We start from the raw sequence: 14,837 nt of genomic DNA on the forward strand, positions 1-14,837 counted from the left end.
TATTTTAAAATGATTCAAAATTGTTTAATATCCCTTCATTATACATTGAATACCTTAAACGATCAAAAGTATAGCTAGTATATTGAGAGCACGAACTTCACGGACTTGCACGGGCTGGCCATGCTAGGACAGGATGCTCGAGAGTTCTAGCTAAACAACACAAATTTTGGCGAATTTCCCAGTTTTCGTAATGGCCCCGGCTCTGATGTTTTCCTGGCATGTAAAATATCAAACTCGTTAAAAAAAGGTCAGGCAAATTTTTAGAACAAAATTTATTGGACTATACATTACAAAACCGAATCCTAGTGTTGCGTGTATCACAGAAAATTAAAGACAGTGAACAATGTAAATATAAACATGTAAAAGTTATTACGTCAAAAAATCTCACTTCCTTGATCCGATTTCCACAGAAAGTCATTTTTTGTTTTTGTTTTTTTTTTTGTTTTTTGTTGTTGGTTTTTTTTTTTTTTTTTTGGGGGGGGGGTCATATACTTGTAAAAGAAGCATGACAAAGGGAAAAATACATATAGAACCGACCGTATCTCTCCGGTGTCTTCCCACTTAGCTAAAATTCTGAGTTTTCTATGGGTGACTGATTTTAGCTAAGTGGGAATGGTGCACAGGTAAGGGTGTCAAAGAACAAAGGAAATTAATTACAGGTGAATTATAGTCTGTTCTAGTTTTGACCTTAGGTAAATCTTTAAATAACAAAAAATATCAGGATTTTTTTTTTAAAGATTATATATAAAAAAAATTGAATACCTGTAATAGAAGTAAATTTTAATAATTAAAAAGGGGTTGTTCTATTGATTGATCTTACATAGATAAATTTTATTCAAAATTACCCAATATTCATTCTTTTGAGTGATAAGAAGGAAAACAGACATAGTTGCAATAAATTTTATTTTAAGTACAGTCATAGTCAACAACAAGCTGTGTATAGCATTTTAACATATTTTGATATATTTTTGCAAGTTTTACATAATTACTTAAGTACTTTAATAAATACATGCACTTTAAAATATGATTTCATCATGCACATCAATCATACACTTGTATACATAGCAGATAAATGCAATCATTACATATGCCACTGATCTTATATTTCACTTGAACATCTGTTAACATCACTCCAGACGAAAATGTTTAACATAACATTACACACATTTCACTCGACACATCACTCCAGATGAAGGAGACGAGAAGCTGCATCCGCATACTCCATCAGCTGGATGGTGCCCTGTTGGAGTCGGTCCTTCAGATGTCGGATACGGCTGTCAAGTTGCCTGTACTTCTTCTTCTTTGGACGCACAACAAAGAAAACGATCACCAGCCGAAGTACAGGTCCACGGTCCCTCGAGGTTGATGTCTTCCTGGGATGTTGGTAACTTTGGGGTTGTGGTGGACCGGTTCCTGTAGAGTGAGGACTTGCAGGCCTGGAAAGTAGGAATGTTCCTTATTATGTCCTCCACCGAGTCGTCACACTCAAAATTACGCAGTCCTCCTATTTCTTCATCGTAGATGGTAGGGATGGGTGTTGCTTCCTCTCTGCACCTCTTCTTCACGCCACTGGTGAAGGACTCTGCCGCCAGTCCAATGTAGTCCTCTTCATGGCTATGCGGTCTTCCAAAGGCTACCACGATGTTGTTGCATGTTGTCAGTGTGGCTGGGCACTGCCTGTCGACACATCTCCAGTAGGTTCTGTTGTTGTACTTGTTCCGAATGGAATACTTGAGGCCAGCATGTAGAAGGAAAAAGCCTCCTCTTCCATTGTCTAGAAAATCCAACCGTACTAGCGCGTTTGCCATACTTAAGAAGATGATCATAAAAAAGTACTTACTTTATACCATTATGTTTTGAAGATACAAACATTATGTCAATTTTCTTTAAAACATCGAACAGAACACTTTGAACCAAGGAATGAGCATTTAATGAAATTTAATATTGCATTTACATCAAGCATCAGTTTGATTGAAGATTCATATTTATAAATATTAACTAATAAATTATCTCAATTATAAGTGAAACAAAATAATGATGATCTTATTAAGCCGTCAACCTCTGCTGTGTATTGTTTATTTAAGCAATTGCTTACCATGCCTATCAAATTTATTTTATTTTAAATCTAATTTTGTTTTATTTTTTTTTCAAATTTTATTTTTGATTTATAAATATAAAACCTTTCAATAAATGATAATTCTTACGAAATTTTTATAACACTGTAAATCAATGTTGTCATGAATATATAACTATATTTCATTACATATAACTTGTTAACTTGTCTATACAGGTAGTTAACACCTAAAACAGACTATACTCAATGCTCACTCAGGTGTGAAAATCACAATTTTAGCTAGGTGGGAATAAGAATTTCAGAATTTTAGCTATCCATATCCATCTCTCCATATAGGAATAAGACCGAACGTGACTTTCTGAATAAAAGTTAGACTGGTTGGTCAGGAGAAGAAATCGTTTTAACACAGACAAGAATTTAAAGCGGAAAGTCTGGACATGACATTATGTCACCATTTATTATTATCATGTGACCGATTTTTTCTTTTGCGCCCTAATTATTGCTCGCTATAAGAACAAGAACATGCTTCTTCAAGTTACATCGGTTTTTCCTTCTTACGTCGACATCCTTCCTGACAAAACAATGTTACCCACAAAGTACAAAGTACCATGTATAACTTGGTAATCGTACCACATACATGTAATCTCCGGCAATATGCGTCATTGTTTTCCTTCAGTATAAATTTCACGAACATCTAAATATCATAACAGTTTTTTTTTTTTAGACTGTGAATGTAAATAGAGGTAAGATGTTCATTTGCAAAATGAGTAGCTATTTTAACGAATTTACGTTTGCCTTAATAACTAAATATGTTATTGTTTTCAATTCATGACATCATAAAAAGTCTAGATCTGTCTAAACGACTTCCAGTATATATAACTTACAATTGGATTTTGCAATCGAAAGTAGTTTTTGTCAAGTAGGATAACTAACAGCTAAATAGCCTTTTTCTTGCTCAAATTTTATCGAAGTGAACCATTGCATGAAATGCAATCTCTTAGTCTATATAAATTTAATATAATAATCAGAAAGAAAAAGTTCCCAAACATATCAGGAAATAATATTTCGACCTTTTTGCACTAGTCTAACAAAACGCTATCTTCAGATACATGTACATGTAATTCATTTCAAAATTAGAACAAATTAATTATACCAGATCTATAGATTTTAAAGTAGTGATAAATTGATGTAAAATTTTATAGATGGAATAAAATATGTTAACTTAAAGTAAATCCACCCTCCTGTGACGTCATACATTTTACATAAACCATGAATTCATTAAAATTCTTGCAAGTAGATTTGTAATTTCTATGTTATCATAGGTGCACATCAAAAACTCAAATCATTGTTTACTTGGAGATATTTAATAAGCGTTTTTCATCCTTGTATTCGACATAATTCAAAAATGACAAAGGGAAATAACTCTTTTCTACTTTTCTCTAAGTGATATATCTAAATGCTATATTTTTTCTAAAGTAAACAATTTTTTCTTTTTTTTAATTAATTTTAGTTTTCTGGCATAGTAAGCAATAAAAATTAAATAGACAAACAAGTTTCCATCCAATTATATTTAATTTTTAAACAAAAAAAGTGTGATTTTCAGATGATAATTTCAGCCTTTGGTTTTTATTCCCTTACATCTTAAATAATATGGATACATATATATTTTATTTATTTTTTGATGAAATTCAAGTCCAATAAGTTAAAAAAGAGTTAAGTTTTTAACTTTGAACCCATGATTTTATAGGTACGGGAGTTACCTTAAGGCAAATGAATTGAAATTAGTTTTTTCTTGACTTAAAGAAATTTTTAAAAAATCGAGGAAAATAATCATAAAAAAAACTGTTAAGATATGTTCCTATATTACTCTTTCTTTGCATTATAATTTAAATTTAGCAAAATTAATAATTATAAATTGCATACCTTGAAATCAGGACATATCAAAAACATAAAATTTAATAGTATCATACATGTAACAAATAAAGTCTTGGTAGGGGCCTGATTAATATCCTTGTTATGTCACTAATTAATTGCCACAATCGAGTTGTATTACAAAGGATACCCAGAAAACAAAAAAACCTTATTTTAGACTAACGTTTCCCTGAGTTTGGGTTACATGTGACAGCGATGGTTAAACCATATCACAAATGTACCTTAATCACTTATCTTTCTTAATTAAATTAATCTCATGTTAATTATCATTTTATTATAATATATTTACAGCAGACTTGTTCATTCTGACGCAGGAAAAATTCAAAAGCACCAAATCACAGAAAAGGGTCAACATTAAAGGAAATAAATGGCTTTCACAAATTCAGATCGCAACGCTTTAGATGATGATGATAAAAACCGCACTGTTTTACTTGGAATCAACAATACAACCTCTGGAATAAATACAACTTTCCCCGAGTACGATCCGGAGCAACAAACAGAGAAATTGCCACTAAACAGTTCTTTATTGTCCGTTTGTATCCTTGTAGCAGCCTTGGGCATCACTGGGAATATCGTAACAATGGTTAAAATCGTGTACGATTCCAAATTACACACACCAACGTTTGCTGCAATCGGGCACCTCGCGTTTGTAAACTTCTTGGCACTTATTGTTCTCACCGTTCATTTAATTCTGGTCGTGTGGGTAATCAAAATCAAAAACTTGTGGACACAGTTGACCGTCGTGTTTATAAGCGATACATTATACTTAAGCTCTGCCTGTCACGTGTTGTTACTGTTGTCCGTGAGATATTTGATCACAGTCCATCCTTTACAGAGCAGACGACGTTTAACGGTAAAAGCAGTGTCTTTGTGCTCTATGACAGTGTGGCCTGTAAGCGTCCTGTTCGGAGCCATCAAATCATATTTTTTCTATGTCCATAAACAAACCGGAAGCCATTTCATGATGCTTATCAATAGCATCACCTATATTATCTTTTTGCTTTTAGTTTGTTTTATTACATTTGCTTTGCATGTTTGGAAAATCAGAGCTATACAAACATCTCGCTCTGCTACAAAACGAATACAAACGAGAATGAATCTTGTTGTAACAGCAATTATAACTGTTTTTGCGATGTTTCAGATTTTTGCTATTGCAAAATCCCTTTACATTTACAAAGGCTATTGCTCTAAATCTAAATATGTTGGAGTGTATACCTTTTTTCACTTAAGTATGATTCTGTCTGGATATTTGACGTTTTCTCTAAATCCGTACATATTCTTTTTTCTGTCATTTTTTCGGTCTTGTACAATGAAGAAGAAATTAAGTGCCCCGGAGTCAACTGAAATTCCAACATTAGATATGCGTAGCCCTATAAGGTTAATCAAAATGGTAAACCATTTTTCTGAAACCAACCGTAAACAATATGTATGTAAATGATCAGAATTGAACAAATGATTTTATACATGTAGTACACAGGTGTCGATATTTTAAAGACTTAGTGCTTTTATGTATACTTTATTGAATGAAATCAATGGATCATGAAATGTTTATTTTATTCGATCTCAAATTTTATTATTTAGTAATGTTGTAGTTTTACTGTTAGTGAGTCAAAATAAATGATAATTTATAAGAAAAACTGTAATGTTTTTTTAACCGTCTGCTCGGTAGAACAAATCTACATACTGTTGTTCAAAACTCAGCCCCGACGATCGGTGTAATTCATGAAGCTATGAACATTGTCACAGTTGTTTATGTTATTACCAAGATGACAATTAAAAGGGTATGTCACGATTTGGTCAAAAATTCTTTTAGGTCAACATTAAAATCCAATAAGTAACTAAAATTTTAGTGTCATTTGTTGAGTTATAAGCGAGTTAAAGGGCTTACAATTTATCGCTATGTAAACAAAGCTTTTGTTTACATTTTGAATGTTGAAGTAAAAATTCCAGTTTTAGATCTAAAATGAATGTTAATCGTTAGGAACTGTTTATTTATGCTTAAAATAAACAGGAATATAGACAAATCAGCTTGAATAAGATATTTTACTGGTATATTGAACCTATGTAAACAAATTTAAAACAGGGCACGGGCCTTGTTTACAAGACAAAGAATTGTGAGCCCTGTATATTGCTTAAAACTCATCGACTGGCACCCAAATTTCATTTGATCACTAGAAATACATTCCTAAAGCATTGTAAATAATAAAAACAGAAAAATAAAATTCGACCAAAATCGTGACCATGCCCCTTTGAGCACCCGTCTGTGGTGAAGTTTTCACAAAACTCAAATATGTAAAAAAAAATCAAAAAAAAAATCAAAGACCGTTTCTTCGAGAGATTATACCCAATTTAGATAATGATGTCTACACCTATCATGTGAGAAATTTATCTCAAATTTTCTAAAGATGTTCCTTCTGGAACAATGAACGTATTGATAAAATGTGTTGAATGTCCTACAGTATAGATAAAATAAACAGACATGAAATATATCATATTTCATAGCAATAAAAGTATTCCCAGCACATTTTAATTCAAAAGTAATTGAAGTAAACTCTATTAGGATATTAAAATCTGATGAAAGAAAAATAATTATAAGGGAAAACTACTCGTTAAATATAATTTCTGTGGGAAATACGTACGTTTGTTTTAGATTAAACAAAATTACGACATAATTTTTGAAAAAAAACCTTACGCCATTTTCCAAAATATCCTGTAGCCAAACTATTTTTTTCCCTTCAGAATTATTATTTTGAAATATAACATAAATTGTAGAGAGATTTTTTTTATTTACCTTGCAGGTGAGACATACATTTACGAGAAACTAGTGTTTTATATGTTCTTTTTAATCCATCAGCGTGGATTTGAAAGAGAAAAAACGTCTAAAGATGTTCAAAATACCACATGACTACTACATGTACATGTAGCATACATGTGATTTCTCTGCAGAGTGTAGTTTTTATTTTATTTTGGCCAAATGCTTTGTAATTCATGCATATACATGTCAGGATCCTGACCACTAAATCAGTAGATGTATGATTATTAGAGCTTACTAACTAAAGTTGCATACATGTTATTACACTAAAATATCTAAATTCATCTGCCGTTTTTTTGAATTTTTATTTCGTGAGATTTCAATTAATAAGGTCCTCAACAATATTTATGTCAGTATACAATGTATCAGCAGAAAATTGGAACATGATATCTTTACTGTTCATGTTAACTGAATTAAATTTTTGAAAATGTTATTTTTCACTGAAAATTGCACATATTTTTGCCTATTAGACTTAAATACTTTTTATCCATTATGATATCTATCACAATCAAGTAATTTTCTGCCGATTTGAGAAAATATTTCACGGTGTAGTGAGCCACCTTAACAATAGCTTCGACTTTGGGTAGTTGTGTCAAACAGCAATGTGACGTAGGCCTGTCCATTTCATTGCAAGCCACTCAGCCATGACTCTTTGAAATCAACAAGATTTGTCTGGCCTTTGAGCTAAGTCTCTGCAATCGGTGCATATTTCGCTTGAAACCGCGTCATCTTTAACTTGTTTTGACGTAAGGAGTAGATAACTATGCCCTTCTGAAAGTCCAAGGTCTTGTTAAAATGGTTCTAAGTAGTATTTAACACAAACATAAACAAATTAAAGAGAATATTTGATCAGGAACAACAGTGACAAACCTAACAGTCATGCTATAGTTTCTTTAGTTTTATCGTCTTTAGGATAACAACTTAGGTACATGTGCATTTTAGTTTACATACCGCTTCCAAAACACTTAAATAAATATTTACATCATTGGCTCAAGATATAATTTATTTCATCTAGTCTACTTTTCTGTCGAAATCTATCCTTATTGAAATCGCGGTGTATTGTCATGTTGTAACTAGTTGTCATGTTGTAAATTTTGTATTTACACCCAGTAAATTCAAAATTTAAAACATGACAATATCATGTTTGTATGCGCAGATATTATGTAAACATGTACCTATATTTAAATGTACCTAGTTTAAGTTTGCAGATAAATGGCACGTGATTCAAATAGGTTTGTTTTGACTCGATAAGATTGAATTAATACCAAGATTTATGATATCATATCAGAACAAACAATATAAATTATATATTTTTCAAACATTAGAAAACAAACAAATATATATATATATATATATATATATATATATATATATATATATATATATATATATATATATATATATATATATATATATATATATATTATATGTTGTTGAGAAAAAATGTATCGTATAGAATATTTCTCTTTATTTTAATTCAAAAATGAAAGTTTTCTGACAACAGTTGTTGTTCTTACCTAGCTGCAGGACTGTAGCTCCCGGTCTGAAAAAATTCGGATGGACGACCTGGGAGCTACAGTGCCTCCCATAATAAAAAACTGCAATTTACGGCGCACAAAAAAATGCGCTAGGTTTAGACTGATTAATCTCATTTACGATCTCATTCTGTACAAAGATTTAATCCCAAAAAATTCCTTGGACATTTTACTAAAGATATTGTCACTTCACTTGCCTCTGATATTCTTTTAAACAACATCCCCAGCTCTGTAAATTAAAGTGGTGCAAGTTTGTTTACATTTAAAAATGGCGACTCTCGATCTCGATGTAAATTAACACACTTCATTTTCCGAGGTCGGTTATCATGTTTAAGAGAAAGTCTGAGGCAAGTAAAGTGACGCTATCAGTATTAAATTTGCTGAAGAATTTAATGGTTCTAATTATTTTTACAGAATTTATGTGAAAATAAGGTAAATCAGTCCAAAACTAGCGCAATTTTTTGTGCGCCGTAAATTGCAGTTTTTTACTATGGGAGGCACTGTAGCTCCCAGGTCGTCCATCCGAATTTTTTCAGACCGGGAGCTACAGTCCTGCAGCTAGTTCTTACCTTGCATAAATTTTAAAATAAATTATGATAAAAAAGGCAGTTATTAGAAAGCACTTCTTCAATTTTAACGTATACCTTCACTTCATATATTGGCCCAAGGACATAAGTCGATGGAGTGTCTGACACATTTACCTACTTCATAACCTACTCGGATGCTCTGGTTATTGGGATAAAGAGATATCAGTGGTATATCACTGACCTAATGAGACGGGCAAATCTTACTACAAACTTCATTTTTTTTTCGTTAAAAAAGTACCCTGTTATCCTAAAATTTAAAATCTATGGTGGAATATCTCTGCCCCTTGTGTGCAAGTTATTTTTCTATCAAATATGTCGACATGCAAGATAAATATATGTTGACATGCAAGATAATTATGTCAACATGCAACATAATTATGTTGACATGCAAGAAAATTCCAATCAGATAAGAATTGTACAAAATCTCAAAAAATCTCAAATATCACCCACCTGTTACATCCAAGATGCTAGATGCTACCTTTTTATGTCGACATGCAACTTATTTATGTTAACATGCAACTTATTTATGTCGACATGAAACTTACTTATGTTGACATGCGATATGAATATGTTGACATGCAACTTAGTTATGTTTGCATGCGAGATAAATATGTTGACATGCAACTTATAAGTTGTTTATCAACATAACTAAGTTGCATGTCGGCTTAAATATGTTGCATGTCAACATATTTATTTTGCATGTTAACATAACTAAGTTGCATGTTGACATAAAGAAGTTCCATGTCGACATAAACAAGTTGCATGTTAACATAAATAAGTTGCATGTTGACATCAATAGGTAGCGTATCTTATAACTCTTATTTGACTGCAGTTTTCTTGCATGTCAACATAGTTTTTGCATGTTGACATAACTATCTTGCATGTCAACCTACGTATCCTGCATGTTGACATAATTAATAGAAAAATAACTTGCGGACAAAGGGCAGAGATATGCTACCATAAAAATCTAACCATAAACGCAATCAGAATATTGTTGTGAAGTTAGCATGTCTTGTCTACAATTTTTAAGCAATGAGATGCAATCATGGAGAAATAAAAAAAAAGTTCTATACCCTTAAGAGACAAATCTAGTATGATGTTTTCAGATCCATTTACCGTCAACCATAACAACTGAAATCATTTTTGATTAAAATGAAATAGAATGATATAAACTTTCCCCAGGTCCCTTATTTAAAAGGCTGAGGCGTTGTTTCTTTTATAAAAAGAAAACTCTCGTAGTTGAACAGATTTTGCATATTTTGGGATAAATATTTTGTGTTGGCTATAACAAAGACCAGTGACTCTTTTAAAATGTCTCTATTGGGACCATTTTGCTAAAATAAAATGACATAAAATTAAATGCAATATTTTAAAAAATTTTACAAATTATTTCCCCTTCTCGAGATAAAAAAAATAAAAAAAAATTTTACAGAAAGGTTCTGAAACTGATGAGTTACCGGTGATGAATGCTGGTTTCCTGCATAAATTTTCTATTAACCTCAGCTTTGCGCCGTAAGCCGGCTTTTCTTTTGATTTCTCTTTCGAATATGTCAAATGACCGATTGCTGCGAGGCGTTGAAGAATCTCGTATAAGTACACCATTATCAGCATTCAGGTTACGGGGTTCATAATTCCATTTACGCAGGGACTGTAAAATGTATCGGTATTTTGTCTTTTAATGTCGCCAAAACTTCATCAAATACCAACACATACTTGTCAAGCATGCGGTAGATGTCTGCAAAATTCAATGATTCGGACACAACACTCAAGGAATCCATTCTTCCTGCCATAAGCATGAATGGAAAAAAATCATTGGGGTATATTTTGAAAATTATGCGAGAACTATTGATGATGAAGACTTTACGTAAAAAATCCAACAAGGGTCTCATGTATTCTGATCGATATTCAAGCAACATTGTGTCCCACATCTCTTTAGTCATCGCTTTCATTTTTACCCAAATGCTTCTCTCTCTCTCTCTCTTTTTCTCTCTCTCTCTCTCTATTTCTCTTGGCATATTGCACAGTAATAACAATGTAATTTAAGTTTTGTTTGAGTGGAACTTGCTTTTCGTTATTGTATTCAATTTCACTTTTCATATGTTGCAAGAAAATTTGAGTTATATTAAAATGTACCATGTTCTTGTCCTGTACTTATTATTTCCAAAATACTAGTAGTTGGCTCTTGTTTATTTCCTCTGTTTTATTAGACCCAGCATGAATTATGAAATACATTGTTCATCCAACAATATTGTCTGTGTTGCGACAAGTAAGCTGTCAACATTACTTTTTAAAATGTGTACCAAAGTAGTTACAAACCAATGACATGTCTTTTTTGGAAGAATGTATGTAAGTTAAAAACATTGTGTCGTTCTTTTTGTCGAAGTATTACAACTCGTGATTAAATAATCATAAAAAAATGACCAGATACACTGTTGATTTTTTGTTAAAGAAAAATTATATCAAAAAATGACTGATGGATTATAAATAATAAAATGATGAAATAAATTTCAAGCGACATAAAGCATTACCTCTTTATATGGCATATGATATGTCGTTAATATTGTTAAAAAATATTTTTTTTCTTTTGTTTTATCTTTTTTAAGCGAAGACGAACTGTTCAAATATTCATTTAAAACAAATGTAGTTCGTACTTCACAAAATGTTTTTGATATTTTCAAAATATTAACTAGTACAAATGTTTGCTTCAATGTTTTGATAATATGTTTTTTCTATTTACTAGTATAACATTAATCACAAGGTTAATCCATGTAACTTGATTAAACACTTACACACTCGAGCAGTGATATGAACAATTTTTACACATACGATGCATGATCATAAAAAGTGCTTTTTGTATCAGAAAGATGCTCACAACTCACAAGGTACCATGAATATGAATTTTGATTTAACACTTATTTCATGATCATATAATCCAAAATGAGTAAAGTTAATTCAGACAATCCGTTGCCTCATAAAGCATAGAATATATACACCTATAAGTGTATGTCCATTATGTCCATGTCTATAAGAATATGTCCATTATGATTCTAAAGCAAAACTAAAACCCGTTACATCCTTAACTGCACTTAGAAACTTAAAGTACATAAACATTAGCCACTGATGGACTATATATAAATATCTTTTTTTTGTTTGGGGGGGGGGGGTCTCAAACCTTTCTACATAACAGTTGGTGTTAGTAGAAGAAGTAGGAGAAACTCCGACACCGGATAAAGCTTCCTTATGATGACCGCTGAGTTCAAGGTTTACCACTTAAGGTGAACAATTTGAGCATTTTCTATATTGATTTCCTTTACAATCGGAGAACAATTAGCAGCGGCAATGGTATACTTTATCTGTATCAAAACATATACAGTCATACCAAATTTGGGGTTTTCTCAGTGCATATGAAGAGAGAATGAAAAGTGAGTAGCTTTTATGCCTTTGGTTTTCTTAGTCTTTAATGAGAAAAAGTATATTGACGTCATGGGCATTTTAAAAGTCTTAAGACAGCTCAGTACATGTATGTATAAAAATTCAATAATAAAATTTCGTGGTTGTAGGTCTCACTGTAAATTTATCCTTCTTTTCTTGATAAAAAATAAAAGATTAGGTTTCTTTTCGATTTATTAAGTTAGTTTATTTTGGTTTTTTGTCCTTTGATTTAGTTTATCTTTTTATGATAGACATTTTTTTCATACCAAATTTCACCAATACATTCCGTGATATATTACAATGTCTTAAAGGGTCATTAGTTTGACTAATATTCAAACTCGTTTCAGGTTCTTTTTCTGATGACCAATGCATTCTTCTGTATCACTTCGATAATTCTATCAAATGGCTGAGCTGAATTTTAATCTAACGTCAAAGCATGTTGGAGATGCTGAATACAACATTTCTTACAATGGAAAGAACAATACACCATTAAATGTAAATATGGCTGGTCATCAATACTATGTGGATAATCTTTTTTATGTGCATAAATCAATAGAAGATACCTTTATGTGCATTTGTTTCATTATCGCTTCCTTTGGGTTCGTCGGGAATCTTGCTACAATAGCTAAGATTGTGCACGATTTAAACTTACATACACCGACCTTTACTGCCATCGGATGCCTGGCAATGGCAGATGTTTTGTCAATTGTTAATCTCAACTTCATTATTGTTACAAACAATGAAAAATTTACAGAGACATGGATTATCTTGATGAGGTCGTTCTTTTATTATATGTTTTATTGGAGTTCTTCCGGTCACGTGTTGTTGCTGTCCAGCGTCAGATATCTACTTACAATGCATCCATTACAAAGCCGACGACATTTAACTGTGGCACTGATAGCTTTGTTTTCTCTGGTAGTATGGCTTATAAGCTTCCTTTTCGGAGTGATCAAAACTTATATATTCTATATTCATGTAAACAATGGAACCAATGCACTGGTGTTAGTTAATGGTATCGCCTATACCATTGCACTACTTTCAGTCTGTTCTGTCACGATTTTGTTGCATGTTTGGAAGATTAAGGCCATACAAACTTCCCCGTCTATTACTAGACATACACGAAAGAGAATGAATTTAGTGGTTACTGGAATTATTATTGTTTTTGCGCTTTATCAAATTTTCACTATTGCGGGAGTCTTTTACACATATAAGTGTAAGGTTTCTGAAGATTGTACACTAACAGTTTTTAATGTGTTTACTTTCGGTGGGATATTGACGGGATGTCTCAGTTATTCTGTCAATCCTTACTTATTCTTTTTCTTATCGATATTTTTATCCCGTTATGATTAATAACGTTACTTGTTCGTGCATGCATAGATAATCAAAGTACAACTATAAAATATGTATAAAATTTATAATGTCCGATTATACGATTTAACAGGAATATATATATATATATATATATATATATATATATATATATATATATATATATATATATATATATATATATATATATATATAATCCAAAATGAGTAAAGTTAATTCACACAAGTATTAAATAATAAAAAATAACAGAAAGCCAAATCAAAACTCTACCGGTTTCATTATAATCTTCAGGAGTTTATAATGAAGATTATAATGAAACCGGTAGAGTTTTGATTCGGCTTTCTGTTATATATATATATGCCTATCAATAAAATTACAAAATTAATGTTTATACGGTTTAAAACAAATTTTCAGGTTGTGCTTTTAAGTTGAGTTTCTGACAACTAAATTCTAACAACTAGTTGAGTTTCTGACAACTAGATTCTAACAACAAGTTTCGTTTCTGACAACTAGTTTCTAACAACTAGTTTAGTTTCTGACAATTAGATTCTAACAACTAGTTTAGTTTCTGACAACTAGATTGTAACAAATAGTTAAGTTTCTGACAACTAGTTTAGTTTCTGACAACTAGATTTTAACAGCTAGTTAGGTTTCTGACAACTAGTTTCTAACTAGTAACAACTAATTTAGTTTCCGAAAACTAGATTATAACAACAAGTTTAGTTTATAAATGCGGGTTTTAATAAATCTTAGTTACGAACACTGTTTTATTTTGTTACACTTGTAAACCATTAAGTTTGTATATTTCATGAAACACAGTAACCTTCTGCTTTTTAGGAGGTGGTATTAGATGTAATTATAGAAATAAATAAAAGACTAAGATTTTTACTAATACATTTTTGAATGACTAAAAAATCGTTAATAAGATTAAAGGGGAAAAATGCTTGTCCTGACGTCTACAAATGTATATGTTGTATCGAACTTGGCAATATTTGATTTTGTTTATAATTATTCTTTGTTTTGTTTAATTTTTCATTTGCATGGTATGTTTTTTTTCCTGCACGGATATCAATACAATGATTTGTTTTTTGTTGTTGAAATTATTGCAATTTTTTTTATTTTTGCATTGAACAATT

At 31.3% G+C, this 14,837-nt stretch overlaps 1 protein-coding gene across 1 annotated transcript; it reads left to right on the plus strand.

The window, feature by feature from the left end:
- Positions 1-4,294: 4,294 nt before the first annotated feature.
- On the plus strand, positions 4,295-5,643 carry LOC109617600 (adrenocorticotropic hormone receptor). Its single transcript, XM_034451414.2, has one exon. It carries the CDS (start codon positions 4,374-4,376, stop codon positions 5,442-5,444), a length of 1,071 nt encoding a protein of 356 aa, XP_034307305.2. The 5' UTR covers positions 4,295-4,373; the 3' UTR covers positions 5,445-5,643.
- The last annotated feature ends 9,194 nt before the right edge of the window (positions 5,644-14,837 follow it).

The sequence above is a fragment of the Magallana gigas genome, chromosome 4 (genome assembly GCF_963853765.1).
Source record: "Magallana gigas chromosome 4, xbMagGiga1.1, whole genome shotgun sequence".
Lineage (NCBI taxonomy): Eukaryota > Metazoa > Mollusca > Bivalvia > Ostreida > Ostreidae > Magallana > Magallana gigas.

Bases quoted from the DNA above. Each gene is read 5' to 3' on its own strand.
- LOC109617600 (XM_034451414.2), top strand. From the start codon at position 4,374: ATGGCTTTCACAAATTCAGATCGCAACGCTTTAGATGATGATGATAAA.